Source organism: Macroventuria anomochaeta (genome assembly GCF_010093625.1).
Source record: "Macroventuria anomochaeta strain CBS 525.71 unplaced genomic scaffold BU25scaffold_11, whole genome shotgun sequence".
NCBI lineage: Eukaryota > Fungi > Ascomycota > Dothideomycetes > Pleosporales > Didymellaceae > Macroventuria > Macroventuria anomochaeta.
In genome coordinates, this window is record NW_022985372.1 from 52,544 (window position 1) to 80,531 (window position 27,988).

Here is a 27,988-nt window from a genome sequence, read left to right on the forward strand (position 1 = left end):
ATTTGCTAAGCCCACCCCTGAGGGCTCCGATAGCAACAGAAGCTCTTCTTCAGTCTACAGCGGCAAGGATTGGCTCAAATCAGAGACTCTGTTGCGCAAAGTCGCCAAGGACGAAGGCAGTGAAGACCTGAAAAAGATCAGGCGCTCACTCCACCACATCTCAGTTCAAAACTCAGTCCTCCACCACGAGATTACAGGCCTTAAGGAGGTTCTCAAGACTCAGAAGAAGCACAAGAAGAAGAGCAAGCCTCTTGAGCTTCAGCGTCACAAGGACTACCACGGTGGAGCCGAGTTTTACTCTCCTAGTAGAGTAGAGAAAGCACGCGCACGTGAGAAGGCAAAACAACAAGAGCAGAAGGCAGAGGTGCTCAAAAAAGCAGAGATGGCTAAACTGAGGCACGCCAATAAGCTGTACAAGGAGAAGATTGCACAGGAGAGGCGTGAGCAGAAGTTGAGGGAGAAGGAAGAGCGTGAGCAGCGGAAGGCTGAGAAGGCTCAGGAGGTTGCCAAACGCAAGGCCAAAAAAGAGCGTCAACAGAGGGAGCGCAACACCAAAAAACCTATACAATTGTCCCAAAGAGGCAAGCGCAAGGCCTCAGAGGTTGCAGCACCCAGGAAGAAGCAGAATCGTGGTAGTGCAGCTGCCCGTAGTCGTGCTGCTGCCGCGCCTCGCTCCCCATCCCCTCCGGCAAAATACAACAGCCGCGGCCGCCCAATCAGAGTGCCACAAAAGTTTGAGTGAGGAACTTGTTCATATAGGTCTATAGACTACTCCACCAGAAAATCTCATGATAATAACCATTGTGTGTGGCTCTACAGCCTCATTTTTGGTGGACCTATTTTGGTGGTTCGGCGCATTACTCGAATCCGCGCATTACGCGCACGGACACGGTAGTCGATTGATACTGGCCCATGAATGCGTACCGTGAATCCGCCACATTCGAAGAGAAGACAGAATATATGAGTGCTGCACCAAAAGGAACGTAACTTATCAAAGGTTGCCTCGGGGTTGGCAACGATGGCCGCTTAGTAGGCCCTGTGTGACTAGTTCCGGGACCGTTCCTTTGGTATACCAGACTGCAGACCTTGAGAGCCATCCGGAGTCAGGTACAAAGAGTTTCACCACTTATAGGTACCGATCTGAATGCCGTCAAGTACTTCTGGATTATCGACTGGATCACTAGCAAGATGCCGCATATTGGCGTTTTTTAGCGCAACCATGCGCCGCACCGCTCGATAGGACGATGTAACCTCATCAACATCGACTGACACATATATTCCCTTGTAATCAAGCTGCGGCGAAAGGATGATACGCTATCCACGAGCTATCTTCAGGCAGTGGTGGGATCTATAGGTACTGCTGCGTCCGTCCTGGCAACTCTGCTCTGGCTCACTGACTTGCGGTAGGTATTATCGATAGGTATGATCAATTTCGGTGATATCTTGGATCAAACTGAGCTTTCGGTACAGCTTGAGCTTCAAGACTACATCTCTTGCATTCAAGCAATGCGTCATTGATGCGCTGCTTACAGAGAAGTCAAAGCACGGCACTCACACTGGACGGCCCAGTGCTGGCTAATTCTCGTCTATAGCATCTATGAAAGCTTTGAGACAGTATGAAAATGTCTCCGTCCATGTAGTTCACGCTTGGTCGAACGGCATTAGGAGAACGCACAGGGTTAAACTGAATCGGGATTTTTTGTTGCAGTAAATGCAACAAGTGAAGGTGTAACCGCGCAGGGCAGTAAGTCAGGGGTAACCGCACAAAGCAGTAAAATTGGTATATTCTGTTGTGTTGTTCTGTGATTGTCCCTTACCCGGCAGTCATCACGGTCTGTTTATATAACGGTTCTGAATACAATAGGTATCGGGCAATGGAATTGAGGTTCAATGAAGTTGTATTGAACTCAAGCTGTGTGTTTATATACTGTGAATGAACGGAAAGAAGAATTGACTGTGAAGCTGTTATGTTACTGTTACTGTTTGAAGGAGTCTGGTCCAGTCGGTCCTTTTACTCAACCTCATACAGTACTGTAACATGACCTCTTACTGTACTGTGACACACCTCTTACTGTACTGCGACAGTTTACATGACCTCTTCACTCCATAAACCGTCACATTTTTCCCATCAAATTTATATGCCATAACAATGGAGCGGAAAATTCAATCGTTGTCAATAGACATGATGTTGATATTCGCAAACCCCATGAAACCTCGATGCAGATAGAAAGTTTTTGCCGTAGGCTGAGCAATCAGTGTAACAGTGACATTCGCCTTTCTTCCGCGCTCAAGGCCCGAATTGATAAGCTGCGTACCAGCTCCTCGCAATTGGTAAAGTAGATGTGTGGCGAGGTGCTCAGGACACAGTTGATCTATGCCGAATACATCGTCAGTGTATTTTCGTTTTTCTGCAGTGAACCTGTGATCCTAGTCCAATGCTCGCGTGATGTTCATTCTTTGTGCGTGCACCCGTCTTGTAAAAGGTATGTTTTGATTCTAGACCCAAGCTTAGTTTGTCCTTACTGGATATGAGACGCAAGTATAGTTGGCCCTGCGGGGACTTTTATGTCTACATGGCAGCAGCGATGTCGCTACCTGTGGGTGCCTCAATCACTTCGATGTGGGTAGACGTATTTGACAAGTATAGTGCGATACCGCTTCGCACACATTTCCTGTGTTTTTCTAGAAGATCTTGGCGGAACTAATATAAATACTGCCAGGATAGGAGAATGGAGAAAGCAGTGATGAAGGATAGTGGTTATGTCGTCAGCATCCTCGAGAGTAGCATCGCGAAGTTGTGCTCGATGGGCAAGGATCTGCTCATCGCACGTTGCAAGACGGTAATGCAAAGAAGAAAGGCATGTAACCACAAGCTGAGTAGAAGGTATGTAGTATCTTCATCGGAGTTCAGATGGTAATTGTGACTGTTCAACTGAGTAGACACTGGTCAAGGACATAGGCCACCCCAGGCTCTACCCAGAAGACAGTAAAAGCTTGTGGCCTAGACTGGGCCTTCAAGGTGAAGCGAGATCTTGATCCTTGCTTTGTAATGGCTCAAAACGGTGTCGCTGCGGGACGCAAGAGTGAAGCCGCATTCGCTAGGCACCGTATGGGTCGTTGCATCATTTGGCTGAATATGCAATATTCGACGATAGCAGGATTGTAGAGGAGAGCTGACACTAATGTACTAGGAAGTTGATTCTTCTAATCTATGGATGCAGAAACGGCAACAAAAATGCCGTGGTGAACAATGGGTATCCAAACTACAAAAAAACGTGTCCTTCCAACTCTGAACTTTCGATCTGGAACGCCAGTTATCATGTGTCTTTCCGAAGTGGTCGTAGTAATACATAAAATCGTGAATGTATTGTATAAACGTGCGAATGAGCTTTACATCATGATGCCGGTGAGAACGATGGTTGCCATGACCCAGTAACCAGCGTACTTGCCGATCCTGAGGTTGATAGCAGCGCTCTCATCATCGGTACCGCCTGGGGCAGTTGTGCCGTTGGACAGGGTGCCGTTGATGACCAGGTTTCGTGTGCCATTGACGTCAGAGACGGTGACGAGAGACTTGTTCAGCGCAGCGTAGCTTCCGTTGCCAACAAGGTCGTTCAGGTACTGCTGATTGTCATTCTCGTCACAACCACAAGGGCTGTACTCTTGGCACAAGCAGGTGACTGGGAGCGTAGTGTTTGTGCCGTTGGGATTGTTCTGGTTCGTTTCGCTCTGATTGTAGAATCGGTACTGCAGATTATTAGCAAAGTCTCAAATATCAGTTCGGGGTACACATGCAGGATTACTGAAGTGATAAGGATAGACTGAGTACAGCCAAAGCCCGGGCATAATGGCCAAAAGGCCGACACCCAAAAGAAGGGGAGCAGCAACCAGTCCCTTCGGTGTCCTTGAACCAGCGGAGTAAGGCACGGCCGCGCCACCGCCATAGTATCCTCCACCGTATGCGCGAGGTGTTCCAGAGCCAGCGCGCGTCGAGCCTCCTACGGAGGAACTGGAAGACGTGCGACCGCTGGAGCCAGAGCTAGAGCTGCCTCCAGAGCTGCTACCACCGCCGCGACCACCGCCGCCCTTTCTCCTCTCTAGGCTGTGGTCTGGTGCGACGACCTCTGATGATCGTGGTTGAGCATCGGCGCGATCTTCAATGAGGTTGATGGCGTTGATTTCAGGTATGAAAGCAGCGTTGGCTGCTGATGTGGCGAGCGCGCAGTACGCGAGGATCTGTGAGACCTTCATGGTAAGGTAAGGTCGTGGTGATAATGTGGAGTCGATGCGCAGATACTGTTCGGATGTGCGCGACACTTGTATCCAAGAAGCGCTGAAACAGTCAAAGGCGTGTCAAGTGTTTCAAAGCAAGCTGATTATAGCTAAGATAAGATGGTGGGATAGCGTGTTTATGTGCTTGATTGTAGGGAAACAAAGGCTGACAAGGGCAAGCGTAGGACTTATACGTAGGATGATGTGTGAGCTCACTATTGGGCAGGGGCGACGAACACAGCCCTGCGTCATGAGGGCCTGAGGAAATAAGACCCTGAGCTAAGGCAGGACCAACCAGCGTTACACACAGCCTTACACTAGAAGCTATGTAGAAGCCACATGTGGCTGTGTGAAGTAGCTGAAAGCCAGTCAATCTGCCTACTGCTTGGCGCAATTAGAGTCGGATTGCGGCCCATCAAGGCATTAACTTTTGGAAATGGACTCATTGTCTGCAAACATTCTCACTGTTGTTCCTCGGAAGGGTGGTGGAAATGTGCGTTGACGTGTAAGTTAAACACATCAGAAAGCTGGGAAAACAGCACTGAATGACTTCATCGTTGCCGATCTGTGAGTGGTGCCAAGCCAGCGGGAAGCGCCAAGCTTCGCAACTAAGGCCCACTAATGGCCAACACGGCTCATGAGCCCGTCAAAGAAGGTCGTTAACTATTCCGATGCCCGAGGAGATCGATCAAATGTTCATGTTCGATGGGAACGAGCCCATGGTTCACTGTCACATTCATAAAGTATCGAGAGCAATCATGATCAAGCGATTGAGAAGCGGGGTTGCACTGCCGCAACGTCTCCGCGACCGAAGGGCGCAGTGATATGAGCAATGTTCTCTATCAGGTAGAGTTTCGTTAAACGTCCACCAAGGTTGAGATGCAGTTCAACAGTATATCCCAGAGTACCACCTGCGGATATAATATCAGATCGTGAGATGATATCGTGTTGAAATTACCCGCTTATTCCCCGGTGTGGAGGTACTTAGGCATCCAACAACCATGGTCAAACTCGGCAAGTGGTCGCAAGGCGCAGCACTCAGGCATAACAACGGCGTGTGGCGTGAGACAATCTTCGTGGATGATCATGCTGTGAACATCTCCGTCTACTTAGCAGGCAGTAACGTTCGCACACAGTGTGCTTGCTGCCATTGGCTTTGACGAAGTAGAAGAGACAACGCTGAAGTCCATGGTGGGCATCTAGTACGGAACTTGCAGACCTTTAGCATGCCCTCTCGTCACGGCCTGTCATTTTCAATGCTGTATAGAGTTGTCCACGATGCCGCTGACCTTGTGATCCACCTCTTCGCCCGTAACCCGCCCTTCACACATCCCTGTTCTTCTGAAGCTTCAAAGACCAGCGGGGAAGGATGAAGCCTCTTGTAAATGCAAGTCTTCATCCTCTGACAGCCAAAAACAACTTTGTAATGAAGATGGTACCGTAACGACGGTGTGATACATTTTACGAAAATGGCTACTCTTGTTTCAATGCCCGACTTCGCATTGTGTTCAAACAATCCTAGTCCCCTCCTTTTCTTCTTGCTTGGCGTGTCAGCCGTAGACCGGTAGTTCATGGGCAGTCGCAATCGTAGTCTCCCAGACGGTGTCAGGAAGTGTTCTCCTCACGTGCGCATCACATTCGGTCATGGTTCGTGTGCTGTACCAGACTATACCAGCACATAGCTCCGTATGGGAAGAATCGGGCATCTGACGTCGTTGTACGGCATCACCGAATGACCGCACGGCGCAGTCGGATTGGCGTGTGGCGAGAGGCAGGACAGCTGAGCAGTCTCGCAGAGAATACCTCAAGCCGTCAGCGGTGAGTTGCGCATTATCGTGCGTTTGTAGCGATGTTCAATGCTATTTTCCAGGTGTCCCTTGTGGTGGTTCAGGTGTGCTGCTGTCGTGGACGGTCTGATACTTCAGGTACTCTTCTTGAAGAGCCTTCTGCATCTCGAAATCGGCCTGTCGTTCACGTTTGATTCGTTGTTGCTCGTAGTCGCGGATAACACCGGCGTGCATAGCCTACAAGTGATTGTTAAAAGATGTTTTGCTGCATGGCCTGATACTGTACTGACAGCCTTGTCCTGCTTCTGCGCAAAGTGAACGAATGCAACGACGCCAATAGCAGTCGCGCAAGTAGTCGCTAATGTGATCTGAGATGCTCGGGACATTTTGGTGTTGACAGCGGTGTGAAGCAAAGAGTTCGTTGCGGAAAGTTGCGGACAATTCGAGATCAGATCAGAATGGAGCTTGGGCCAGCGGCCACGAGGTGGACCTGCCACCAAGTTCGAGGCCGCTGCTGCATCATAGGTCTCTCCGCAACGACCACCGCAATATCGAACCTTCACCGCATACCTCCCAATACCTCAAGATGGTGAGATCTGGAGATTCCAACAAACACAGATGATGCTTACGCCTTCGATAGTCCGCCCAAAATTCCGCGGGAATTCAGACGCTGCTTGACGTAAGCACCGCAACCCACTTCAACCGTATACAGCTCACGTAGCATCCAGGCCGAGCGCGAGGCACAGAAGATTGTTCAGCAAGGTAGGACCTGTCTCTGGAACTATGCGAAAGACAGAAGCTAATGCAGACTACAGCCAGAGAATGTAAATGACCCCACCATCGCCAACGTTAAGCCTCATCTAACCTTCGAAGACCGCACAAAGCGAGTAAAGGACGCACGAAGCGAGGCGCAGAAGGAGATCGAGGAGTACAAGAAGGAGAAGGAGACAGAGTACCAGAAGTTCGAGAAGGAGGTGCGCAAAAGCCCTACGATACACATAGCAAGACGGGCATGATAGACTAACGACCGCGCAGCACAGCTCCGGCAACAAGAAGGCTGAGGATGATGCAAGGAAGGACACAGACGCCAAGGTTAAGGAGGTCGAGGACCTGGGCAGTAAGTCAGGCAGCAAGGTCGTCGAGCAACTGATCAACGCCGTCACGAACGCCGACCCCAAGCCACCGCGCAAGGATTAAGCAACACCATCACGTACGCCAAACGAGCACCTCACCTGCGCTAACTGCAATGACGTTACGTCGCGGATGGTCTAGGCGGTATGCCTGGAGTAAGGCGAAATGTCCTGTACATGTCCATCGATCTTCTTGCTGAAAACGGTGGTTTCGAAGACCAAGCAATAGACGTCCCAGTTTCAAGCGAGCTTTCTTCTCATCAAACGAGTCAATGAGTAGCCCGCCTTTTCGCAGTGTCATAATTTTGTGTCTATGCCTTGCATCACTCCCTACATCTACATCTACACCTGAAGATCAACACAAGACAATGAATGGACTGCGCTTTCCAGGAAGTTAACGTCCCGAGCATAGTTTTGTTCTGACTAGAAGTAAACGTCTTTTCTGTGCAATGCACGGCTGAGGTTACATCTGGCTCATTTGAGATTTACGCCAAATCGATTGCTTGCATGTGTGAAAGACCCCTGCTCCATGTCGCGTTCGCTACGTCACCGAGCTAAGTCCGCGCCCCAAAGTTTGGGGCTCTGAGCTTCAACATCAACATCACAATGCGCCGGTCCCAATGATACGAATATGTGCTCGAGCGAATATTCGCTCTCACGCGTTACCTACACCTACACTATGTGTATCTACACAGTGGCTGACTCGACACCAGTTCAGCAGTACATTATGGCGCAAAGAAGACCCGCGGATTGAATCCATGGGCAGAGAGATCACTGATGAATTCGCAGTGATCCGTGAAGAATATGGTTGGTCACTGGCATTGTTGTTTTGACGTACACTAACATCGCCTAGCTACACCAGTCTGTACACCACCTCGAATACAACCAATGCTCTGACACGCGCGCAGAAACACACGATCGTCCTTGCTCACGGTCTACTTGGCTTCAGCGAACTTCGACTAGCCGGACAATTCCTTCCTGGTCTCAAATACTGGCGTGGTATTACAGAGGCGCTATCAGCAAAGGGCATCGAGGTCATCGTAGCTACCGTCCCACCGAGCGGCAGCGTCGAAGCTAGAGCAGCGAAGCTGGCGGAGAGTATCGCAGCGAAGGCTATGGGGAAGGAAGTGAACATCATAGCACACAGCATGGGAGGTCTCGACTCGCGCTACATGATCAGCCAACTCAAGCCGACCGATTTCAAGATCAAGTCCCTCACTACGATCGCAACACCGCACCGAGGCTCCTCATTTGCGGACTACATGTTCGAGACGATTGGTCCTCGACGGATTAAGAGGATATACAATGTCATAGAGTACTTTGGGTTCGAGACTGGCGCATTTTCTCAGCTTACGCTGAAGTACATGCGCGAGAGCTTCAACCCAAGAACACCAGATATTGGGGACGTTAGGTACTTCTCATATGGCGCATCCCTGGAGCCTACACGGTGGTCTGTGTTCGCTCCATCGCACGTCATTGTCAAGCGGGAAGAGGGAATCAACGACGGTCTTGTCAGGTACGTTCCTATGTATGTGAGAATACGACTAGGCTGACCAATTTCGCTAGCGTCTCCTCGAGTCAGTGGGGAGACTACAAAGGAACACTGATCGGTGTCAGTCACCTTGACCTGATTAACTGGACCAACCGCATAAAGTGGTGGTTCTGGGAGCTGACTGGCAGCAAGAGGAAGTATGGCTCTGGACCACCTTCTCATGCACGCGCATCGCTAACAATAAGCCAGCTTCAACGCTATTGCATTGTATCTCGATATCTGTGGTAAGTAGGGGCCAGCGGACATTGCGCTATTTTGCGGATCATTGTACTGACTGAATCATTCAGATATGCTCGCCAAAGAGAAGCTGTAGCTTTGTAGCTTTGCGCGAGAGGTCTCGCAAGAAACGACAACCTCAGTTTGTAGTATACTATGCACAAAGACGCGTCAGGCATCGCTAAGGTTAGGCCGTCATGGCCAATGACAGGAAGCATGTGTAAGATAAGCCTCGCATCAGCCTGGCGGTGCGGCTGTGGCTATGGCTGTCCTGCACCATGCATGAAGTGTAAACAGCACAAAGTAAGACGATAGGGGTCGAAGTTGAATATCGACTCGTACAGTTGCTGCAACAGACGTTGGCAACCACTGTCAGTGGAGTCATTGAATACCTCCTGGAGTCTGTGAAGGACGGAAGGCGCGTTTGACCCTATGACGTAGCCAAGCCGCCCCTCCGCCGCGCTCCGACATTTGACACTTGTGACATTCGACCTGCAGCAATGCGCAAACATCAACGACACGCGTTTCTTGGGCTGTGCCGCGCTTTCTGTGAACCACATCCAGTCGCCAAAGAACCCTGCAGAAAGCACGACACCTCTCCTCTTTTGACATAAAGTGACATGCTGCCCAATCCACACCAAACTTGCGACTATCCGTTCACTTGAAACACCACGAGGAAGCCGGAGCAACTCCATAGTTACACAAATACGATAGTAACCTCACGATGTTGGTCTCAATTGCGCTCGATCACCCGCACGAGCACTACACGAATCTTGATGTCATCCAAGGAAGAGTGTTTTTACGGGTGCCTAATCCTACCAGTGTCAGCAGCATCGTTGTAAAGCTTGAGGGCGAGTCGAAGACGAGGTTACTGGCACCAATCCATCCTAGTAGACCGGACAAGCAACGACCAGTCCTCGAGGTACACAAGGTTCTGTACAAGACGGAGGTGGTCTGGCCAGCCAATATGAGGCAAGAGGATCTCCTCACCAACAACAAGACTGGCTTTACTATGAACGCTGGCAACTTCGAGTACCCTTTCCAGTTCAAAGTAAGTAGCATGTACTGAAGCGCTGCGCATATGCTAACGTAAACAGATCCCCTTGAATACCTCCTGCCATGCGCAGCAGGCGACCGCACCCATCTCGAACATTTCTTTCGCAAACGCCATACCCGAGTTCGCAAAAGCCCCAACACAGCATATCAAAACCACATTACCACCGTCCCTTACCGGCTTTCCCGGCGAAGCCGAGATCCGATACTTCGTGAAGGTGACGGTGAACAGGCCATCACTGTTCAAAGAGAACCCAAGGGCGGTCGCAAACTTCACACTGTTACCGATCGAGCCACCACGAACGGAAAGGCAAGATGGCGAGGCGTACGCAAGGAGACAACACCAATTTCTGGAGAATGCGCCTAGTGTAGCAGCAGGGAAGAAGCTAGGTCTCTTCGACAGGAAGAGCTCAACGACAAGTGTGCCATCATCACCGACATCCTCGGGTCCACCACCACGCATAGCACTTGATGCTCGACTACCGAACCCGGCAATCCTTACAGCCAACAAGGACCTTCCGTTGAGGCTACTCGTGAAAAGCATGAGCGCACGCACAAAGAACGTATATCTTCAGATGCTCCAGATCGAGTTGATCGGCTACACCAAGGTGCGGGCGCACGAAGTAGCTCGAACGGAGTCGAACAGCTGGATCCTCTGCTCGTTCAGCAACATGGCCATTCCACTTGGTTCGCCTACAGATCCTGTGGATGCAGAGGTGCCTGTAAACCCTGAGTACTGGTCAGGAAAACCCATTCCAAACACTGTTCCACCCACTTTCCAAACGTGCAATCTTTCACGGTTCTACGAGCTAGAGGTGCGCGTGGGCATCGGTTACGGCTCCTACAAGCAAGGCGAAGATCAGCTGGTAGTCTTGCCGTTGAGATTGCCGGTCAAGGTCTACTCTGGCATTGCTCCTCCCAAGGCATTGCTGGAAGCTGCGTTAACGGGAGAAGCAGGCAAGACTGCAAGCCTCGGTGTACCTCCGCCAGCACATAACCCGCACACGCCAACAATGACAACTCACACTAGCTTCGGAAGCCCAAGCACATATCCTAACGCAACGACGAGACCACAGAGCGATTCATTCGAGGCGCCGCCACCGACTTATGAGGAAGCAGTCGGACAGGAGCTGCCTCCGATCAACGGATACAGAGGAACATACCAGCCTCCACCAGTGCCGGAGGGAGCACCGAGGTTCTCGGACGAGAAAAGGCGATGAAAGAGTCACACGACTGTGGACTGAAGAGGATACCATCTGGTGACACAACGTGAGCAGTAGTGGAACAGCTCCCCTGTTCACGATGGGACTGGGCGGCCGTTGGGCATGACGGAAGTGGACGTGGAGCACGCCGGGCCGCAGCACGACGGCAGAACTATGTTTCTAGCCAATCACTTAATACCTCAATAGCCTTACTGAGGCCAAATCGAGCACTTGAAACGAAACAAACATTTCCATGTTTCATGACCGATGACCTCCAGAGCCCAATCATGAAATCGCGATCGAAGCTTCTAGGTCAATATCACCGGCCGAGTTGTACCCGGACATGGTACCATTGCTTTGACAGCACATCAATTCACCGTCTCCATCCAATGAATTCTGACCCACAGACATGGCCTGGATATGGCCCGACTTGGCAATGGTACCTGCGTAGCATGGCGAACTGGATCTGCGGAAACGGCCGCGAAGGATGAGATGAGGTTTGACAGCACACTCGAAGGCCTTCACACGTCTCAGACCTACTTTCTACGAGCCTGCTTTTCATGACATATTGATCGCGTGCACATGAATGTAAGCAAACAAACAGTACAAAGAGCCTACGAGACTTGACGGCGGAAAGACCGGTAAACAAGACGGTTCATGCAAGTGCGGCATTTTTCGCAGCACTGTCGGGCGAAAAGATGGCAGAAGCCGTGGACGATGCAAGTCGTGCGTCTGGCCAAGACATGCACGATGCTGCTCGCCTAAAAAGGATCCTGGAGAGAGGCTAGCGATGGGGGGCGAGTCAGGAGAGTAGGTTGGGGTCTTGTTCTGGAAGGAGGGAGGTTTGTTGTTGTGTTGTCTTTGAACAGAGTTTGTTGTCCTCTCGTTGTCTTCGATGTCTCCTTCGTTGCTAGGTGGTGCTTCCTTGATTTTTGGTCAAATTTGAATGTGTGTAGACTAGGCTGATTGTGGTATATCTTGAGTGAAGAGTAGTCCCAACAAGGCCTCGCTAATCTTACCAAGACACAATTTGTTGAAGCACGGTGGAAGACCAAAGTTTGAGCGAAAGTGTTTCAACGTGTCACTGTTTCACGGCGAGGGCAGTCGGCCATATATGATGCTGTGGCGGACGGTGTGGGACACTGTCAAGCTGAGCTGCGGGACGCGCCTTCCGGCAACTTATCGATACCTTGGTTTCGCGCACGTTCACGACTGCTGCATTTCAAACAGACGCAAACACGCACACCAGCGCAGGAACTGCAGGCAGGCGCAGAATGTTTTTGTTTTGGTCCTCGAATCGCGACTCTCCATGGCAATGTGTACAGTAGCGCAGGCGGGAGTTAACGCGCCTTGCCACTGCTACACGCGACCTCGAGCGCTGACCGCCAGTCGTGTGCGTCCAGCCACAACACCCAGGAAACTACTGCAGGTCTACTGCAAGAGCTGCATGCTCTGTCCCGCGCAGCGCGCCTTCTCATTCGTTGCAACCCATGAAACGTTTCAAGCCGGCTCCAGGCAGCAACCCCACTCGACTCAGCGGCCGAATCGTCGCGTCGAACACCATATGAACACGCTCTCCCACCGCGATATGGTCGTGTTTTTCGCTCAATAAAGTGGCCGCAAACAGAAGAGTCGGATTTTTGGGACGGGATTCACTGCCATCATCACAACATGTTTGACTCATACCTGCATCTCACGTGTAGCGCGGCCCCGCATGTCGAGGATGCGGTAAATACTAGCTTCTCGAGGGTGCCCGGGTTCCTGAGGTTTCCACGATGCCCTGGAGGTTGACCACATTCACCGACTTTTCATGCACTCCTGAATATTGACGATTCAGTGACGGCTCGAGCTTCCCCAACTCTTTGCGAACCTCTTATGACGACGCTCTACTTGCAACTACCCACCAGACCGACACTCTGACGCAGCTTTCCACAGAATCTTGAATGCCACCCAATACACCACCGTCCAATGTATTCTCAGCGCCAGGTGCCGCCTCCGCTGAAGCGGTCCTACTCGGGGGATAGCCAAAGCAGTTATGCCAGCCGTGCGACAACTGCTTCGAACGCCAGCTCGAGATTGCTTTTTGGTGAGATACCGTTATCGCCCGCGACCACAGTAGATGGACGATGTAAGACGCCCGGAGCCCAGCCTCGTGTGGCAAAATCATTAACAGAACGCAGCGGTGCGATCGTACGGTTCAGTATGCAATCTTGTACTGTCGACCAGCTCGGTCTTTCTCCGATTTTGGCTAAACGACAAATGTCGCGACAATATGCTGGAGCAGATGGAGCCAGAGGACCTTGCCAACTTCCGCCTCGTTTGCCATGATATGTCGACACGCGCTGCGCCTTTCCTTTTCGATTCAGTCACTACCACCTTCAAATCATCAACATTCACAAAGCCCGCGCGCATTGAAGCGCTTTCCAGGATAGGACGCCACATTAAGACGCTCACTTTCCATATGCCGCACACTCCCGAGACCTTCCTGCCGCCAGTCATTGACCCAGAGTCTGGAGCCGAGCTGCAGTTCGTATACGAGCCCCAGGTACAGAACCCCCAGAACGGTCCCGCGAAAGACAAGACGCCAAAGTATGGGAGCTGGGAGATGCAAGACCTTCTTGTCAAGCAGTACCCTCCTCTTTTCCACGCAGCGACAAACGTTCCCTCCTTTGTTACCGCCTTCTCCGAACTCATCAATCTCACCCACCTGAAGATCTCGTGCCCCGGCTCGAACAACCAGATTCGTCACCGACGGACCGTGGTCGACTACGCGCTCATCTCCATCCGGATTGCAGTTGAGCGTGCGCCGTTGTACAGCCTGACTGCCCTTTCGATGCATCCCATCCACGCTGGCGGCCTCCTCTACCTTCATCCAATGCACGGCTTCGGAAGCACCCCATCATCGGCCAAGCGCTGGACCCAAATCCGAAGGCTTTCCATCTGTATGGAGTCCATTCCGTTCGCTACCTCATCCGACAAGATGCGCGCGCAATCAATCGAACACTTGCGCATCCTTCATGCCTACCTACGAACGTTGTCACGTGGTGTCACGCGACTACACTTCCGATGGAAGGGCGAGCGCGGCCCATCTCCCCTTTCATTGGATAAGGAACCCTGCATGCAGCCTGTCGAGGACGAGATGACACACCCAACCATGCGCGGCGAGGTTAAAGGCCCAAAGCCTCTCCGATTCACCCGCCTCCGCTGCATGGAGCTGGAGAACGCCGTCATGGACTCGACCCAGATCTCGAACTTCATTGAAACGCACCGCCGCACACTTATAGAATTCAACTTCGAAGACGTCAAGCTCCGCGAGGGCAGCTGGGACGACGCTCTCCAGCCTCTTACCGTCATTACTGGCAGCGACCGCTGGAAGAAGACCCAGGAAGAAGTTATGGACGTTCCCATCATGCTCTCCCCCATTGATGCTGAGCCACGCATCATGGGCCCTCTCCTGGAGGAAGTCGACCAAGCCATCGAAGATGCGAGCAAAGACCGAGGAGGCCACACACTCTCGCGCTGGCTCAGCAAGCCGAATCAGAAGCTGAAAAAGAGTCCTGCTATTGGCACACCTAACAAAAAGGACAGTTTCTTCGATGCAGACCACATGAAGCGCTTCCTGCGCATCTCATCATGGAAATAGACACCCAGTGTCCTCCTTCATCCCACCACTCCCATAATGAAGGAGATGGAGATGAGGCTTATTGGCGGTGTTGTTGCTATAATTTCATGTACGCACTAGCTGCGGCGTTGGTGGAGTACAAGAGGTACTGTGGTCCGGTCAAGTCAAGATAATCATGGTGATACCCAGGGTTTGGAATTGGAGTTCTCTCATCAGCCTACCGTAGGATCAAAACGGGGGTCAATAGGCGGTGACGGTTGCGTATCTTTTGACGAGCCAAGATGTAAGGCGCAAGTACCAGCTTCCTCTGACTCCACCAGCCAGTACGAAGTAACGGTGTGCGCTTCGGCTCGGTTTCTTTTTCTTTCCTTTGGACTTTCTCTTATCTTTCCTTTGTTTTGATTTTGGCTTTGTCTTTGGACTTGACGCTACGACTGGACCTGACCTCTCTTATGTCTCCGCCTCTTCTTCTTTTGCTTCGGCATTCATGCCCGTAACGGCCTTCTTCACGAACATACTTACGAAACTTGGACGAAAATCTGTAGATATGATGCTATGACTAGCATGCTCACGATCATTCAATGAATATTTCCTTTGTTGCGCCTTGCAGGGGGTATAATACACATCATTCTTCAACCACACAGTTGTCTGATCGTGCTTTGACGTCGCCAAAAAAAAAAAAGCAAGATCCAAGATTGCTATTTCCATAAATAAGGGAGGCACTTAACATACATGTACTCTGTTGTTAATCTACAATCACACAAAAGACTACAAATTGCTTCATTGGTAGTAGCTTATTGTCGAAAATCCGCTAAAGACCTCCTGGTTGTGTCAACTGAACTGAACATTGGATTGGTAGCGGCCGCACCTGCGACCTGCGAGCAGTGCCCAGGTCTTATGCAAGCGAAGCTACATATTATGAAAGGCCGTTCCACGCCTATAACTCTCCACGTACGACACCGTACCTCAACATTACCCCAATCAAGCCTATGGAATATATGGCGTCTAGCAACCTCACCTAGCTCTTAAGTGCGTCAGAAATGTCTTGCGAATCTTCCGGTCCCCAGAACAGCAAGTGCGAGCTTGGAAGTTCACAGCTGTCCTCTTACAGACCACTTAAGTAATGTTGAGTACTAACATAATTGCAACTCTCTTTGATGGTGAACAAATGTGGTCTGTGAAATGCAGTAGTTTGCATCTTGGGATGTCTTTACAGCGTGCTTTCTTCTTGCCCAAGATTTCTGACTTGTTCTCCACGGTGTGTTCGTTCTCTAAAATGGCATCTACTGGTGGTCATACTGCCAGTTCGTCGTTTCTTTTATCATCCATTGGCTTAGCCGGGCTTCAATATAAAGCCAGTGATTGTGGCACCTCGTGGTTCGACTTTCCCGTCAACTTTGACATTTCGTATAGCAGGGCAAATGATCCTGCCTGAGCCTGTGTCAACTCCTGCAGACTGGGGACTAACATGATTCAGGTCAGATAGGGATTCGGATGTTAGACTATGTTTTAGTCGCGTTAGAGTCTTCAACTTCGCGAGGACCATCTTCCCTGATGGTAGTGTGCCTAGTGTGTACAGTGTGATGCGTTCATGCTTGGCGCATATTAATAAATTGCCTTCGATGTATGTGCGTGCGAGTGACTTGTCTAGCACTTTGAGAGTTGCGTCTGAAAAGGCGCTTATGAACAGGTGCTTGTCTAAAACAAATAACCCAGTTCCTGCGTTAGCGCACATACTGAATAGATTGTCGTTCTGAGTTACTCGCCTTCGCAGTTCAAGGTGCTATCGATTCTTGCAGTTACATTTATTTTTGACGGTAGCGTCTACGCTCAAAGAGACAACCTGGTGTGCATATCTCTGCTGGTCTGGGTGCATGCATTTCATAATGGGTTGGCAAGTCTCAGACAACCATATTAATGCTTTGTCTTAGAGTCTGTGCACGGAAGACGTATACACTCGAGTGGCAGCAAAAGCCGGACGCGAGTGCGCGTTTTCCCAGAATATGGAAGGTACTCAGGGCAGATTTGGACACTAGTTGCATCCTGATACAGTGTTACAGGACTATGGCTATTTCTGCAATTGTTGGAAATTGCTAATTGTTATGTTGGAAGCCTCCAGCAGGGGTCTCGAGGAGCTTGTCATTGGAGTGATGCAGTCGGCTTTTCTTGCAACGGGAAATTTGGCTAGTCTTCGACCATCCATACACTGGGTTTCTATTACCCGGATGAAGAGTTGGTGAATGATGAATTTCTGACTGTGAACATTGAACGTGCCGCAACAAGGCGGTGGTATCTACAGCTTGCTCTGCGGCGCCTGCGCCTGCGCCTTCTTCAAGATAGGATCCAGCTTGGTTGCCTGTCTTAGGTATTAGCTCGCTTATTCTTTCTACAGTGAGGTTTTGGGTCCATACCTTCATCACATCACCCTTAACCTTCAGTTTCCCACTCATAAACAGCTTCTGCGCATTTGCCTTGCCCGCGACCAGCTTTTGAAACTCAGCATCATTCAGCACCAGCGTAACGGCCGCCTTCTTGCCCTCAGGCGCAACGCCGCGACCAACTGTGCCCGTCTCCTTGAGGTCAATGTGCCAGGACTCCTCTTTGCCGTTGTTTTTGAGGGTGAAGGCGAAGATGCCGTTACCGGATTTGATGGCTGCTTTGCGGTCGGCAGGGGAGGCGGAGAGGGAGGCTTGGATCGCGTCGAAGGCGGCGGAGGAGGGGAAGTCATCTGGGAGGGTGTTAGCGTAGGTTCAGCTCTAGATATTGTATTTTGTGGTTCGAGGCGTCGGGCACGTATTCGAGTTGTGATGGTTGTCGATGTTAAGCGGGTGCTGGTACTGCCTGCTACTGTGGCTGTTGCTATGATTGTTACTCTATACCTTGGGGTGCGCGGAGCCTTGATAGAATGAAATAGTTGCGGTGAGAGGGCTACTTACCGAGTGCGAGAGGCATTTTGGCGGTGTTGTACTCTAGGAAATGTAGGTTGGTATGATGAGGGGATTGAGGTACTACTGTATAACTGATAGTCTGGAAAAGAGAAGAACAGGGCTTGGAGGATCTGGGGTATATGAACAGCTTGACAGCTCGGAGGCTTGTGACAATGATGATGTAGATCGAATCCGGGGTTGGCGCATGTGAATACGGCGGGATTTGGCGCTAAATTCATGCCGAGGCATGAATGCAAAGCACGTGTGCATGGTTTCATGTCGCTAAATCAAAGAAGGCCAGTCAGATTATTGCTATTGCTCGAGAATTGTGCTATTGATCAAATTCAATTTGGAAGAGCTTGCAAGGCGTTGTACTGGTCTCATGTCTGATAGTTACAAGATGCAGAGCAGAGCTTCTCCGCACGTGGAGACGCGCCAGTACGCGCTCCTTCCCGTCCCGAGACGCGTCCAGCACCCTCGTTATTGAATCCTTCACTCCACAATCAGCAGCAAATACTATTCCAGACATCCACGAACCATCTTAGTCGATGAAGTACGATCTCAATCTCACTTTTGAAGAGATATTCAACGACCTTTCTTCGGCTCTTCTGAACCAGCTGATGGACATTCAGCACCACAAAGCGAAACGAGAAGCATCTGAACAATGGGTAGAGCAACTGCGATTCATCGACATTTTAGATGTTCCGTCCTCGTCGGATCGTCATAAAAGCCAGCGGATCTGGAAATCTGACACACTTGTGCTTCCTTTGACCGAGCAACAAAAGCACAAGCCTGTCTGCGCAGTCAACCCATGTTACAGATTCAGCGCTCACATCATTGTCCAAAGTCTAGGGGGACCCATACATTTTGGCAATCATTATAGGGTATGCGCCACAATGGCTTTCCGGTCTAGGGTCCCAAATCCATCTCATACGGGAAGTCTTGATCGATGTCGAGGCAATCTGCCCTCAACATTGTCATCTGAGCGTAGAACGCCTCGATATGCTACCATTAATGAAGCTATTCTGAGTTCAGCCTGAAATTGCATCTATGGTCAGGTCCAGTTGATGCGGGAGGGCATTGCCAGCAGGAACTACTCATCATGGTTAGATTTTAGATTCGGCGATCGATACTGACAGGCTGAACAACATTCTTCGGACACTGTCTATTAGAAACTCCTGGAAGCTCAAGAAGTACTCGCGCCATGGATTGCTTGAAGCTGTTCAAGTATCTCTGCGCCCGCTCGAGGATGATGAGGGATACGTCTTCTACGGTCGCGTTCTAGCATCCAGTGTCTTCCGAGTTCACAGAGCGGACAGATGGCTACAACGTTGAGTCAGATTCACGTTCCTCAGAGCCTCATGTCCATTCCAAGATTCCTGCGACATCGAGTCTTTGCCTTCGCAGGACACTCACCTTTCGGCATCAGCATCGATTTGGACGCCCCTACTGTGAAAGGCATCGATATGAGTCTGCTCCATATAAGCAAACATACACGACACGAAGGTCTGGCTTGTGCCATTGCCAGCGCAGATGATATCCGGATCAGTATGACAAGCTCTTCCCATGTCATCAATCTCGAGAGCTTCGGTCCCCTGAACGCTTTGCTGAGATCGTCATATAGGCTGTCTGCAACCTTCTGAGGCTGGTATCATTTGTGCACTCCTGATCAGCACCCGGCTGCACGATTAAGCTGAACCTCCACTTGTCAACTTACACTGCACTGGCGGAAATCAAGTTCGATATACAGGAGCTCATATGTCTTCTTCGCCAACCTTATCGTGGACTGTGCCGCATTTTTTGACTTGCGCTGGAGGTCAGTCTATGCAGCGGGGAGAGAAGGAAGTTGATGTTGATGCCCTGGAGCAAGCGACGTTCCTGCTCCTTCGTGACGTCATACAGCAGTGGTCAGCTCGATATCACAGACGTAGTATCGAGGGCTTTCTTGCGACCTGGATGAACGGGCGGGGCGAATTGCTAGGCGCGACGTATGAGGATTCTGAAACTTCCGCCAACGTGACGGTCGAGTACAATCACGGTCCTCTTTTTTGACAGGAGAGGTTATACACGAGCTATCGTGCTGGAGAAGTCCTGCATGTTTTCATGGAAGGCTTTTGGGACCAGGACTGCGTCGCGATATCTTATCTACCATACGGGTACGTCACTGGGCAGACTATGTATCAAAGTGTCCTCGAAGCCATCGTAAGTCATAATCACGATCAATGTAGTCAATCGAAACTATTTGACGACCTCCCCGGTAACGCATCGAGGCCTTTTTAGTGGCGCAAGCTGCATCGTCTGCTGTCGAGACTGTAGGTGCGAAGTGCATACTAGAGAAAGCCGAGGGTTAGAAGGGATATAATGTTTGACCTGTCCACCTTGAAGGCGATGGGATGATATGCGCTTGAGCAGGGATTGCGGATTTTTTTCGGACTGCATGGATGATAGTGTTTTGAACGTACTATCTGAGACAGATATTTTCAGTGTGTCGCTTCAATCTACTCTATTATTCTCCACTCGTGGCTCTGGGTCTCGCTCTCATGAAGAACTGACCTGCGGTCCATCTGGAGACAGTCGAGTACCCAATATCCGAAATGATGCTGAGGGGTGGTCTAGATACAGAAGGAAAACAATGACAACTACAATCATACCTTGGGTGTATTGACGTCCCCCAGGAAGTATCAAGATTGCATGTGCATCAGAGGCCGCAATCCAATTTGAGTGTACTGACTTCCCCCAGGTTGTACTCATATCAGTGACTCATCAGAACGGCCGGTAGAGCCACTGCGAAGGATGGAAGAGAACCTCGAAATCCACACCGCCAAAGACTCCGATCGCTGGGAACAGATCGAAATCACCCCTCAGCCCCATGGTGCCTCCCTCACTCCTTGCATCCAACTCATTACCATCCCACCCTCCCTCTTTCTTCGCGTTTCTTGTGAAGAAGACCTCAATGTCCATCAACTTTCCCTTCTGCTCTGCTTCATAGCTTGGCGGGTTCTTTGGAATCGTGAATGACATGCCAATGCCCACAGTATCGCCAGGTGCGAACGCAGTGGTGAAATCTACGCCTCCCCACGTGTCATTCACATACTTCCTGCCATCATCACCGTGCACGCCAAGACTGCCACGCTGCCAGCCAGGAAGCCGGAAGGTAGGGTACGGCGGTGCGATGAAGCCCACTGCGATGCCTGCATCGGCTTCCTCGAGAGAGTGCCCGCCACGGCCGATGCCAGTCACTTTGAGCTCGAAATATATCGTCTTGGGTTGCTGAGTGCGCAAGGGCGTGTCTACAAGAGCGGAATACATGGGCAGGTTTGTCAAAATGCTAGAGTCGCGGCAGTTGGCGTGTGTTCGGACCTTCCAATGCCCAGCTTGTGGCTGTGGCATAATTTCGCCAGTGAAGCTCGGTGCTCTGAGAAGGGCGAGCTGCGCGTTTTGTATAGCTGCATGGGTGGATGGTGCGATGTTGTAGGGCGGCCAAAGAGGGTTTGCGTTGCACCAAGCGTAAGCGCGGTCGCCTTCTTCCACTGATGAGTTCGCAGTCGGGGAGCTCTTATAGCCGATAGACGGTGGCGGTGGGAGTAGTGCAGTGTCTGGGATCACCTGCCAGTTATGTTGTACTGGTGCTTCGAAGCTTGGCGGCGGCTGTTGAGGGAACTGTGATGGTGGTGGACGGGGCGGCGGAGCATAGCCAGAACCGGAGGACTGTCCGGGAGGTGGACCTGGAGGAGCCTGGTACTCTGGCTTCGACGAAGATTGGTTTGGTGGCGGGCCTGGTGGTGGTTGATATTTCTCTGTAGGTGCAGCGTGAAGCTGTTGTTGTTGGGACGATGAGTAGTATGGGTTATTGGGATGCAGTTGTTGTTGCGGCGGTCCACTCTCAGGGTGACTTTGAGATCTACGATCATCGCCCTTGACCTTCTCTTTCAATTTCTTAAACATTATCTTGATCCAGATGTGTGCCCTCAGATGGAGTGAAAAGCCTTTGGTGGTAGAACTGAGGTCACCGGGGTCGAAACAAAGGTCAGCGGTGCTGGGATGGAGGTGGTTCGGCCTTGGACGTCGATCGAAAGGCAAACAGCTTCGCACTGATCCTACTGATTGTGTGTGTCACCTGAAAGGCAAACAGGGCGCCGTAAGAGACGGAGAATGGAGTTGTAGCTGTGCCACGGTAGTAATGTTGTTACAAACATGAATACGTCATACCGGCTTGGCGACATCCACGCATCCTGTCCTTCGAATATGCATCCCTTTTGCAGCATCCCTTTTGCAGCATCCCTTTTGCAGCATCCCTTTTGCAACCACAACTTCATTCTTGCATCGCGAAAATGATGTCAGCATATCTAAAGTGTGGAGCCATCCACTTCACTCGCACTTGATACATTCCTCCGCCCTTCCAGAAGCTTGACCGGCACATCGACCTCAACGTCTCTGAGCCAATCGCCCATGCCCTTCGCAAAAGAGTCGAGCCTGCTGCTTCCACTTACACCTCTACCGAGCACGCCATACACCACAAAGTGCACTGCCATAATCTTCGGAAACTCGACTCGCTCGATGTAGAACTTATCGCTCCAGCTTTCACCAAACATCTCCTTCAGCTTCGGGATCGTAAGATATGCTCGTAGCCAGTCCCACGACTCGGTGTAAAGGCTTGAGGAAGCAGGATAGGCTGAAGGCAGCTGAGTGGGGATGAAGAAGCCAATATTCGCATTGCCGCCTTTGTCGCCGCTGCGCGCAAGTACAATATCGCCAAGTCTTGCTCGTGTTGTCTGACCGAAGGACGAAAGCTCTACAGGGTCGCCAGTTTCGTAGCTTTCTCGCTTGCTCAGTTCTTCGGACCGCGGCGGTGGTGTGGTGGGTATGCTGAGTACCTCAACGCCTCTGGAAGATGCACTCGGCTGCAGGATGTTGATCGACGTCTTGAGAGAAGACTGGGGGTAGATCGCTGGATAGTAGGAGATGTACGGCTTTGGGATCGCTGTCCGGTGATCTGACGTGCTGTGGAAGCCGGAGTAATGTTGCATCGCAAACTCGCCCAGAAGACTGGCTAGTCCTAGGTTCACGTTCGCATCACTCGCCTCAGCGAAGATGCGCAGATACGTTGTCGACCTCAGCTGGCTTCTGGGGTCCGACTCAGGCACGCCGATGCGCTGAAACTCCAAGACATCGAATTTATCCAGGATGCCGAGGCGCTTGAGGCCGAACTTGAGCATTCGTTCGTACAGGTCGAACTTCTCAGCAGTGCCGTAGCCGGTTGCGTTTACGACGATTTCGCTTTGATAGCCGGCGCGGTAAAAGACGGCCAACTTTGTCGTTGGAGGTGGAGGCGCGCCCTTGATGCCCCAGACACGGACTCGGTTCTTACCCTCCGCCTTGACCTCAACGTTGTCAAGTATTGCTTTGACATCGCTGTTGAGGTATATGTTGCCCTGCAGCTCGTACAAAAACTGACACTTCACAGTGTCTTCGGTCACGAATCCCTTCTTCGCATCATGCTTCGTAATGACACACATCCCGTCTTTCTCGACCTCAGCAATACCAAAGGTAATGTCGAACAGATCCTCTAGGGGATACTCGTAGAAGCCTGCGAAGTTCGATCCTGTTACGTAGCCACTGCACTCGATTAAGTGGCCAGCAATGAGCGCCCCGGCAAGTTCGTCATAGCCTGTGTCGGCCCAGCCATACCAGTACCAGGCTGCACCAATGACCTATTGTTGTCAGAATGAATGGTACTCATCCACCAGATCACTCACCGGGCTGGCATCCGCGACTCGCCCTGCGATGATAATGTCCGCACCCTGCTCAAGACCCGTGACGATCTCGCGAGCACCGAGATACGCATTCGCACTGACAATCGGCTTGTCATCCTTCTCCAGCAGATCCAGCGTGTGTTCCGCAACGGCGACGTCTCTGTTATCAGAGTCGAGATGTGGCGGCAAACCCTTCTCGCGGACGTCGCTCATCTCCTCGGTCAAATTATCGCCAAGCACAAATGCAACCTTCAGATCCAGTCCCTTACTCGTAACCTATCTTCGTATTAGTGACTAGACTCCGATCTCTAAGACCCGACTTACCAGTTCCTGTGTTTTCTCCGCCAAGCCCCTCGGATCATGCGCTCCGCCATTAACAACGACCTTGATCCTCTTCTCAGCCAAAAGATCAATAGTCTGCTCGATACCATCCCAAGCCGTCTGCTCCCATCCAGGATGCGTACCAGCGGCATGAGCCTGTGCGTTCTCGGCTATGTTGACTTCTGCAAGATAATCACCTGTGATGAAGTCTACGTCTCCAAGCTCCGCTTGATAACGCATGTGGTAGCCAGGATCAGCTGGGAAGTATCAGTGCTGGCAGTGAAGGTGGAATGTGAGAAGGGACCTTTGTAGCCTGAGCAGTTTGCTATCCGAACAGGGCGGGTGCCACGTTGGGAGGTCCATCGCGTGTTGTAGTCTGGGGTCGACATTTTGCCCGGGTTCGAAGGAGAAATTCGGTAGAGACTTCTTGGATTTCGATTTGCTGAATGGCTGCTATGTTTCGAATGGGGTATTGTAAGAATCAAGGATCTTTGAAAGCCCTTGAGCTTTTACTGAATTAGACCTCAGCAGCACCAAACCAAGGTACATATTCAACTGATATATTGCATGACTCTCTAGTGCCTTCGTACGAGCACGGGGTTCGAGATCGATGCTGGAGTGCGGGGAGATGAATGCTTATGATTGGCCGATGGCAGAGTCGCTCGTCACGACTCGACCGAGGGCCGAATGTGGTAAGAGACAACGACGTCGATGAAATCCACACAGTATGGATGAAGAAGCAGTTCACGTGGGGCCCGGGTGTCTAAGTGCATCCGATGATAGCGGAGTCGATCAGCTGTCGAACTTAAAGCCGGCGTTGCCTGATTTCGTGACACCCATTCGACTGGGCAACTTGAACGACCATCGAAAGAACAAGACGACATGGCAACCAACGGGGTAAACGGCTACTTAGGTGGTACCAATGGCACCAAAGACGTGGAAAAGAGCTTGGAAGACTACTCAATTCCTCAAGAAACGAAGAGCGTGTTCGAGAACGGCATCCTCAATAACCCTCTCATCGCCTCCACGCTTCCAAAAGGCATCGCAGAAGCAGCAGCCAAAGTACGCTTCGAAGGAGTTGATAAGCCTAGCATCCCCATCAACTGGCGCTTCGCAGAAAGCATCTCTGCTCTAAAAGGTCTCGAAGCAGCGATGATCAATGTACTGCTCCAGCGAAAGTACGGTCTTGAACCACAAGAAGCCGTGATCAACACGTTCGTCTACACCTCCCTTCTCAGCCCCAGAGTTCTCACTAACATCCCCCAGCGACCAAGCCCAACTGTTTTTCATGTCCATTCTCCTCAACACCATCGACCCCTCTGGCGAAGCCATAAGCTTCGCCTCGCAGAATAAGACTGCGTACAACAAGTACTTCAAAAACACCGATCTACACGCCCAAGCTAGCACCCTCCACCGCGCCTCAGCAACAAACATTTACCGCTGTGCCGACGGCCGGTATTTCCACCTGCACGGCAGCATGAACCCGGAGCCGACGCAGGACTGCCTCGGACTGCCGCATGACATGGATGCGCAGACGCCGGAGGCAAGCTGGGTGCCGTATGCAGAGAAGGTAGGCGAGATTGAGAGTAAGGAGATGCAGAGGCTGGCTAGTGATGTGTACAAGCAGGCTGGCACTATTTGTTGGACGAAGGAAGAATTCAAAGCCAGCGAACACGGAAAAGCGAATGCGCATGTTGGGTTGTACGAGATCCACGCTATCAAAGATGGAGATGAGAAGCAGAAGCCGTGCTGGTGGCCCGACAGCCCACAGACAAGCGCAAAGCGACCACTCGCAGGGCTGAAGATCGTAGATCTAACAAGAGTCATTGCGGCGCCGGCTGTGACGAGGGGGCTGGCGGAGTTGGGGGCCAGCGTGATGAGGGTTACTGCTGAGCATGTTACGGATATGAGTGCTTTGCATGCCGACCTAAACTGGGGAAAATGGAATTCGCATCTGGATTTTCGGAAAGAGGAGGACCGCGAGAAGCTGAGGAAGCTGGTGAGAGAGGCTGATGTGGTTGTGCAGGGTTATCGACCCGGTGTGCTGGATAAGTATGGGTTTTCGCCCGAGGGACTTCTGGAGTTGACCAAGAATCGAGAGCAGGGTTTGATTGTGGTGAGGGAGAATTGCTATGGCTGGAATGGACCTTGGTCGTATCGAAGTGGATGGCAGCAGATCTCTGATGCGTGCTGTGGCGTCTCCATGGAGTTTGGACGGGTGATGGGTAACGATGAGCCGGTCACTCCGGTCTTCCCGAACTCGGACTTCTGCACTGGCACATCGGGTGTCATAGCAGTACTGAACGCGATTCTGCGGCGTAGTGCCGAAGGTGGATCGTACAAAGTCGATGTGAGCATCCCCCCCCCCCCACCATCGTGCGACCAGAAATCACTGACATCACCAGGTCGCGCTCAACTACTACTCCCAATGGCTAGTCAACAGCGTCGGCGTCTATCCCCAAGGCGTGTGGGAAGATGTCTGGTCGCGTAACGGAAAACAAGTGTTCCGCCACTACCACAACATGGGCTACACGTTGCCGCGCTTCATGCAAATGTTGAAAGCGAACGCAGGCGATATAATCCTGAGGCCCGATTTCTTCGAGAAGCGGTATTCCGGTGCAATTGGTACAGATGTGCTGTGCCCAAAGCCAATCATCCAGTATCCGGGCGGGAAAGTAGAGTTGAAGTACAACGTTGGGACGCGAGGGAACGGGGTGGATCAGCCACGGTGGCCGGAGGATCTGATGACTGAGGTTGTTGCGTAGATGTCTCAGACAAGCACCTTCCACGTTCAAGTAGAGACATGTTATCTTTGCAGACTCCTTCTCTCGAGATTACAGATACATCCCCGTAATCCACCACCCCGGCCCCCTCCACCCGCCATTCAGCCACGCCTTTTCCTTTTCAACCTTCATCCCCACCGTCTTGAACCCCAATTTCCTCAGCACCTTCTGGCTACCTAGGTTATCTTGATCCACACCGCCTTCCAGGTAGAACACGACTTCTTTTCCATCCCCTCGCTTGCCATCCTCGCTAGCTTTCCACTTCCCAATCTCCTCAGCGTATCCATCGATCAGTGCCCGACAGGCCTCCGTCACATACCCCTTCCCGTGAAAGTTCTCGAATAACGCATATCCTATGACCCTCAAATTCAGTGTCACAGCTTCCAAATCCTTCTCCCTCTTCTCTACTTCGGCTTCAGTAAGCGGTCGGCCCGTTCCAACTTCCGCAGCGCCGTCAAAGTCCCTTGGTGGCAACAGCGTAGGCCCAGCCGCCTGGTGCCGCAGACTCACACTACCAATATGCTCACCCAGCTCCTCCGGCCTCGCATCCTTCTCAGTCCCATCACTCGACCCCGATTTCCTCAGAAAGACGGCGTAAAACCAGTTATCATGTTTCTCCATATGCTCTTCCATCCACACCCTGCTCTCCTCTAGGGTTTTCGTTGCGCCGTGCAGACTTTGAACTCTTAGCGCAAGCAGCAGAGGGACGGGGTGCGTTTGGACGGAATAGGATGACGGGGTAGGGAGATGGGGACGGTACCTCCAGCCTGTGGCTATGGGGTCGGACCAGTTCTCGTGGAACCATCGGACGTGTTGGGAGCTGGGGGATGTGTCGGTGAGGCGGATGAGGTGGAGACGCGCCGTCGTTATCGTAGACGGTGGAACGACTCTGTTCTCCATTGCGCTCATTCTTAGCTCTTCAGAACCGCTCAAATGCAGTCTTGTGTTGATTACTATCGCTGAAAGCTTGTACGTATCAAGCTTTATGTAGGTCTCCTTCGTGACTCAGACAGCAAACTTTCTAATGGGCCTTTGGCGCTGCATGGCCTCAAGAGACTACGATCGGGCGATTGCTGAGTCATACCCAACTGTCGCTGGAAATAAACATCGTGTTTGGTGGGTTCGTGAGACGGGTGTCAGCATTAGCAAGATCGGAAGGTGCAGATGGTTCACGTGCACACGCGAGACCGCGTTTGGTCGCTAGCGCATCGCCATTGCGTTACTGAGCTCCCTTTCGCAGAGCGATATAGCGAGGAGGTCGACGTTGCAATACTGCCTCGATCGTTTGTTATTGCGATTACTAGAGGGTATATACTTCCTTCCCAACTTCCCTTACCAATCCACAAATTTCTACAACCTGCCTGCAATGC

At 51.4% G+C, this 27,988-nt stretch overlaps 12 protein-coding genes across 12 annotated transcripts; 6 read left to right on the forward strand and 6 right to left on the reverse strand.

The window, feature by feature from the left end:
- Positions 1 to 3,390: 3,390 nt before the first annotated feature.
- BU25DRAFT_337868 (uncharacterized protein) lies at positions 3,391 to 4,251 on the reverse strand (the record flags this gene model as incomplete). Its single annotated transcript, XM_033702694.1, has 2 exons — positions 3,391 to 3,729; positions 3,790 to 4,251. 2 exons carry the CDS (start codon positions 4,249 to 4,251, stop codon positions 3,391 to 3,393), a joined length of 801 nt encoding a protein of 266 aa, XP_033563082.1.
- Positions 4,252 to 6,131: 1,880 nt separating this feature from the next.
- Positions 6,132 to 6,445, reverse strand: BU25DRAFT_338052 (uncharacterized protein; the record flags this gene model as incomplete). Its single annotated transcript, XM_033702707.1, has 2 exons — positions 6,132 to 6,296; positions 6,350 to 6,445. The coding sequence occupies 2 exons, from the start codon at positions 6,443 to 6,445 to the stop codon at positions 6,132 to 6,134; spliced, it is 261 nt and encodes an 86-aa protein (XP_033563083.1).
- A 165-nt stretch (positions 6,446 to 6,610) lies between these two features.
- BU25DRAFT_409393 (V-type ATPase) lies at positions 6,611 to 7,572 on the forward strand. The gene is made up of 6 exons (XM_033706041.1): positions 6,611 to 6,648; positions 6,700 to 6,738; positions 6,788 to 6,821; positions 6,875 to 6,883; positions 6,933 to 7,033; positions 7,095 to 7,572. The coding sequence occupies exons 1-6, from the start codon at positions 6,646 to 6,648 to the stop codon at positions 7,254 to 7,256; spliced, it is 348 nt and encodes a 115-aa protein (XP_033563084.1). The 5' UTR covers positions 6,611 to 6,645; the 3' UTR covers positions 7,257 to 7,572.
- Positions 7,573 to 7,783: 211 nt separating this feature from the next.
- BU25DRAFT_389780 (alpha/beta-hydrolase) lies at positions 7,784 to 9,132 on the forward strand. Its single transcript, XM_033704535.1, has 4 exons — positions 7,784 to 7,996; positions 8,043 to 8,050; positions 8,098 to 8,705; positions 8,756 to 9,132. The coding sequence occupies exons 1-4, from the start codon at positions 7,810 to 7,812 to the stop codon at positions 8,967 to 8,969; spliced, it is 1,017 nt and encodes a 338-aa protein (XP_033563085.1). The 5' UTR covers positions 7,784 to 7,809; the 3' UTR covers positions 8,970 to 9,132.
- A 380-nt stretch (positions 9,133 to 9,512) lies between these two features.
- Positions 9,513 to 11,408, forward strand: BU25DRAFT_23292 (arrestin). The gene is made up of 2 exons (XM_033701439.1): positions 9,513 to 10,008; positions 10,055 to 11,408. The coding sequence occupies exons 1-2, from the start codon at positions 9,682 to 9,684 to the stop codon at positions 11,228 to 11,230; spliced, it is 1,503 nt and encodes a 500-aa protein (XP_033563086.1). The 5' UTR covers positions 9,513 to 9,681; the 3' UTR covers positions 11,231 to 11,408.
- Positions 11,409 to 13,180: 1,772 nt separating this feature from the next.
- BU25DRAFT_338325 (uncharacterized protein) lies at positions 13,181 to 14,855 on the forward strand (the record flags this gene model as incomplete). Its single annotated transcript, XM_033702721.1, has 2 exons — positions 13,181 to 13,340; positions 13,414 to 14,855. The coding sequence occupies 2 exons, from the start codon at positions 13,181 to 13,183 to the stop codon at positions 14,853 to 14,855; spliced, it is 1,602 nt and encodes a 533-aa protein (XP_033563087.1).
- A 2,216-nt stretch (positions 14,856 to 17,071) lies between these two features.
- Positions 17,072 to 17,897, reverse strand: BU25DRAFT_409396 (sterol-binding-like protein). Its single transcript, XM_033706042.1, has 3 exons — positions 17,771 to 17,897; positions 17,246 to 17,562; positions 17,072 to 17,190 (listed from the first exon to the last, which is right to left on the reverse strand). The coding sequence occupies exons 1-3, from the start codon at positions 17,784 to 17,786 to the stop codon at positions 17,128 to 17,130; spliced, it is 396 nt and encodes a 131-aa protein (XP_033563088.1). The 5' UTR covers positions 17,787 to 17,897; the 3' UTR covers positions 17,072 to 17,127.
- A 250-nt stretch (positions 17,898 to 18,147) lies between these two features.
- BU25DRAFT_23362 (uncharacterized protein) lies at positions 18,148 to 18,874 on the forward strand. Its single transcript, XM_033701442.1, has one exon. The coding sequence runs from the start codon at positions 18,310 to 18,312 to the stop codon at positions 18,799 to 18,801; it is 492 nt and encodes a 163-aa protein (XP_033563089.1). The 5' UTR covers positions 18,148 to 18,309; the 3' UTR covers positions 18,802 to 18,874.
- A 1,368-nt stretch (positions 18,875 to 20,242) lies between these two features.
- BU25DRAFT_409398 (uncharacterized protein) lies at positions 20,243 to 21,895 on the reverse strand. Its single transcript, XM_033706043.1, has one exon. It carries the CDS (start codon positions 21,704 to 21,706, stop codon positions 20,525 to 20,527), a length of 1,182 nt encoding a protein of 393 aa, XP_033563090.1. The 5' UTR covers positions 21,707 to 21,895; the 3' UTR covers positions 20,243 to 20,524.
- A 142-nt stretch (positions 21,896 to 22,037) lies between these two features.
- Positions 22,038 to 24,075, reverse strand: BU25DRAFT_438972 (DUF1446-domain-containing protein; the record flags this gene model as incomplete). The annotated part of the gene is made up of 4 exons (XM_033709086.1): positions 22,038 to 22,553; positions 22,764 to 23,472; positions 23,518 to 23,790; positions 23,839 to 24,075. 4 exons carry the CDS (start codon positions 24,073 to 24,075, stop codon positions 22,108 to 22,110), a joined length of 1,665 nt encoding a protein of 554 aa, XP_033563091.1. The 3' UTR covers positions 22,038 to 22,107.
- A 563-nt stretch (positions 24,076 to 24,638) lies between these two features.
- On the forward strand, positions 24,639 to 26,600 carry BU25DRAFT_389795 (CoA-transferase family III; the record flags this gene model as incomplete). The annotated part of the gene is made up of 3 exons (XM_033704536.1): positions 24,639 to 25,049; positions 25,102 to 26,185; positions 26,241 to 26,600. Exons 1-3 carry the CDS (start codon positions 24,718 to 24,720, stop codon positions 26,598 to 26,600), a joined length of 1,776 nt encoding a protein of 591 aa, XP_033563092.1. The 5' UTR covers positions 24,639 to 24,717.
- Positions 26,601 to 26,669: 69 nt separating this feature from the next.
- BU25DRAFT_389798 (uncharacterized protein) lies at positions 26,670 to 27,518 on the reverse strand (the record flags this gene model as incomplete). Its single annotated transcript, XM_033704537.1, has 3 exons — positions 26,670 to 27,011; positions 27,060 to 27,294; positions 27,379 to 27,518. The coding sequence occupies 3 exons, from the start codon at positions 27,516 to 27,518 to the stop codon at positions 26,670 to 26,672; spliced, it is 717 nt and encodes a 238-aa protein (XP_033563093.1).
- Between the last annotated feature and the right edge of the window lie 470 nt (positions 27,519 to 27,988).

Coding starts and splice junctions, on each gene's coding strand:
- BU25DRAFT_409393 (XM_033706041.1), top strand. Junction 6,739..6,787: donor GAATTCAGACGCTGCTTGAC/GTAAGCACCGCA, acceptor CGTAGCATCCAG/GCCGAGCGCGAGGCACAGAA. Junction 7,034..7,094: donor ACCAGAAGTTCGAGAAGGAG/GTGCGCAAAAGC, acceptor ACGACCGCGCAG/CACAGCTCCGGCAACAAGAA.
- BU25DRAFT_389780 (XM_033704535.1), top strand. CDS start 7,810: ATGATACGAATATGTGCTCGAGCGAATATTCGCTCTCACGCGTTACCT. Junction 8,706..8,755: donor ATCAACGACGGTCTTGTCAG/GTACGTTCCTAT, acceptor CAATTTCGCTAG/CGTCTCCTCGAGTCAGTGGG.
- BU25DRAFT_23292 (XM_033701439.1), top strand. CDS start 9,682: ATGTTGGTCTCAATTGCGCTCGATCACCCGCACGAGCACTACACGAAT. Junction 10,009..10,054: donor AGTACCCTTTCCAGTTCAAA/GTAAGTAGCATG, acceptor TAACGTAAACAG/ATCCCCTTGAATACCTCCTG.
- BU25DRAFT_409396 (XM_033706042.1), bottom strand. Junction 17,191..17,245: donor TTAAGGGTGATGTGATGAAG/GTATGGACCCAA, acceptor TACCTAAGACAG/GCAACCAAGCTGGATCCTAT.
- BU25DRAFT_23362 (XM_033701442.1), top strand. CDS start 18,310: ATGAAGTACGATCTCAATCTCACTTTTGAAGAGATATTCAACGACCTT.
- BU25DRAFT_409398 (XM_033706043.1), bottom strand. CDS start 21,706: ATGTTTAAGAAATTGAAAGAGAAGGTCAAGGGCGATGATCGTAGATCT.